Source organism: Leptonychotes weddellii, unplaced genomic scaffold (assembly GCF_054177405.1).
Source record: "Leptonychotes weddellii isolate Sample4059 unplaced genomic scaffold, ASM5417740v2 HiC_scaffold_41963, whole genome shotgun sequence".
Lineage (NCBI taxonomy): Eukaryota > Metazoa > Chordata > Mammalia > Carnivora > Phocidae > Leptonychotes > Leptonychotes weddellii.
Window position 1 is genome coordinate 1 of NW_028008531.1, and position 911 is coordinate 911.

The 911-nt window shown below is 48.7% G+C and overlaps 1 protein-coding gene across 1 annotated transcript; it reads left to right on the forward strand.

Annotated features, from left to right (window-relative positions):
• Window positions 1-4: 4 nt before the first annotated feature.
• On the forward strand, window positions 5-906 carry LOC102727572 (suppressor of cytokine signaling 5; the record flags this gene model as incomplete). The annotated part of the gene is given in 2 exon segments (XM_006747668.3): window positions 5-485; window positions 488-906. Coding segments are annotated over 2 exon segments (900 nt in total), but the record flags the coding sequence as incomplete, so codon positions are not given.
• Between the last annotated feature and the right edge of the window lie 5 nt (window positions 907-911).

Below are 911 nucleotides of genomic sequence, written 5' to 3' on the forward strand. Positions count from 1 at the left end.
TGATTCATGTGTCACCCCAGGAGCGAGACTTGCAAGAAGAGATTCCTACTCTCGGCATGCACCGTGGGGTGGGAAGAAAAAACATTCCTGTTCTACCAAGACACAGAGTTCATTGGATACTGATAAAAAGTTTGGTAGAACTCGAAGCGGACTTCAGAGGAGAGAGAGGCGGTGTGGTGTAAGCTCCGCGCATGACACGGAGAGTGTGTCCAGCAGAGCGGTGGGAAGCCGCTCTCTGAGACAGAGGTTGCGGGACACTGTGGGCTTGTGTTTTCCCACGAGAACTTACAGCAAGCAGTCAAAACCCCTCTTTTCTAATAAAAGGAAAATACACCTTTCTGAATTAATGCTTGAGAAATGCCCTTTTCCTGCTGGCTCAGATTTAGCCCAAAAATGGCATTTGATTAAACAGCATACAGCCCCTGTGAGCCCACACTCAACATTTTTCGATACGTTTGATCCATCCTTGGTTTCTACGGAAGATGAAGAGATAGGCTTCGAGAGAGAAGGCGGCTCAGTATTGAAGAGGGGGTTGACCCTCCTCCCAATGCACAAATACATACATTTGAAGCCACCGCACAGGTTAATCCATTATATAAACTGGGACCAAAGTTAGCTCCTGGAATGACTGAAGTAAGTGGGGACAGTACTGCAATTCCGCAAGCTAATTGTGACTCAGAAGAGGACACTACCACCTTGTGTCTGCAGTCACGTAGGCAGAAGCAACGTCAGGTGTCTGGAGACAGCCATGCCCACGTTAGCAGACAGGGAGCTTGGAAAGTCCATACGCAGATTGATTACATACACTGCCTTGTGCCCGACTTGCTTCAGATTACAGGGAATCCCTGTTACTGGGGAGTGATGGACCGTTACGAAGCAGAAGCCCTCCTCGAAGGGAAACCTGAAGGCAC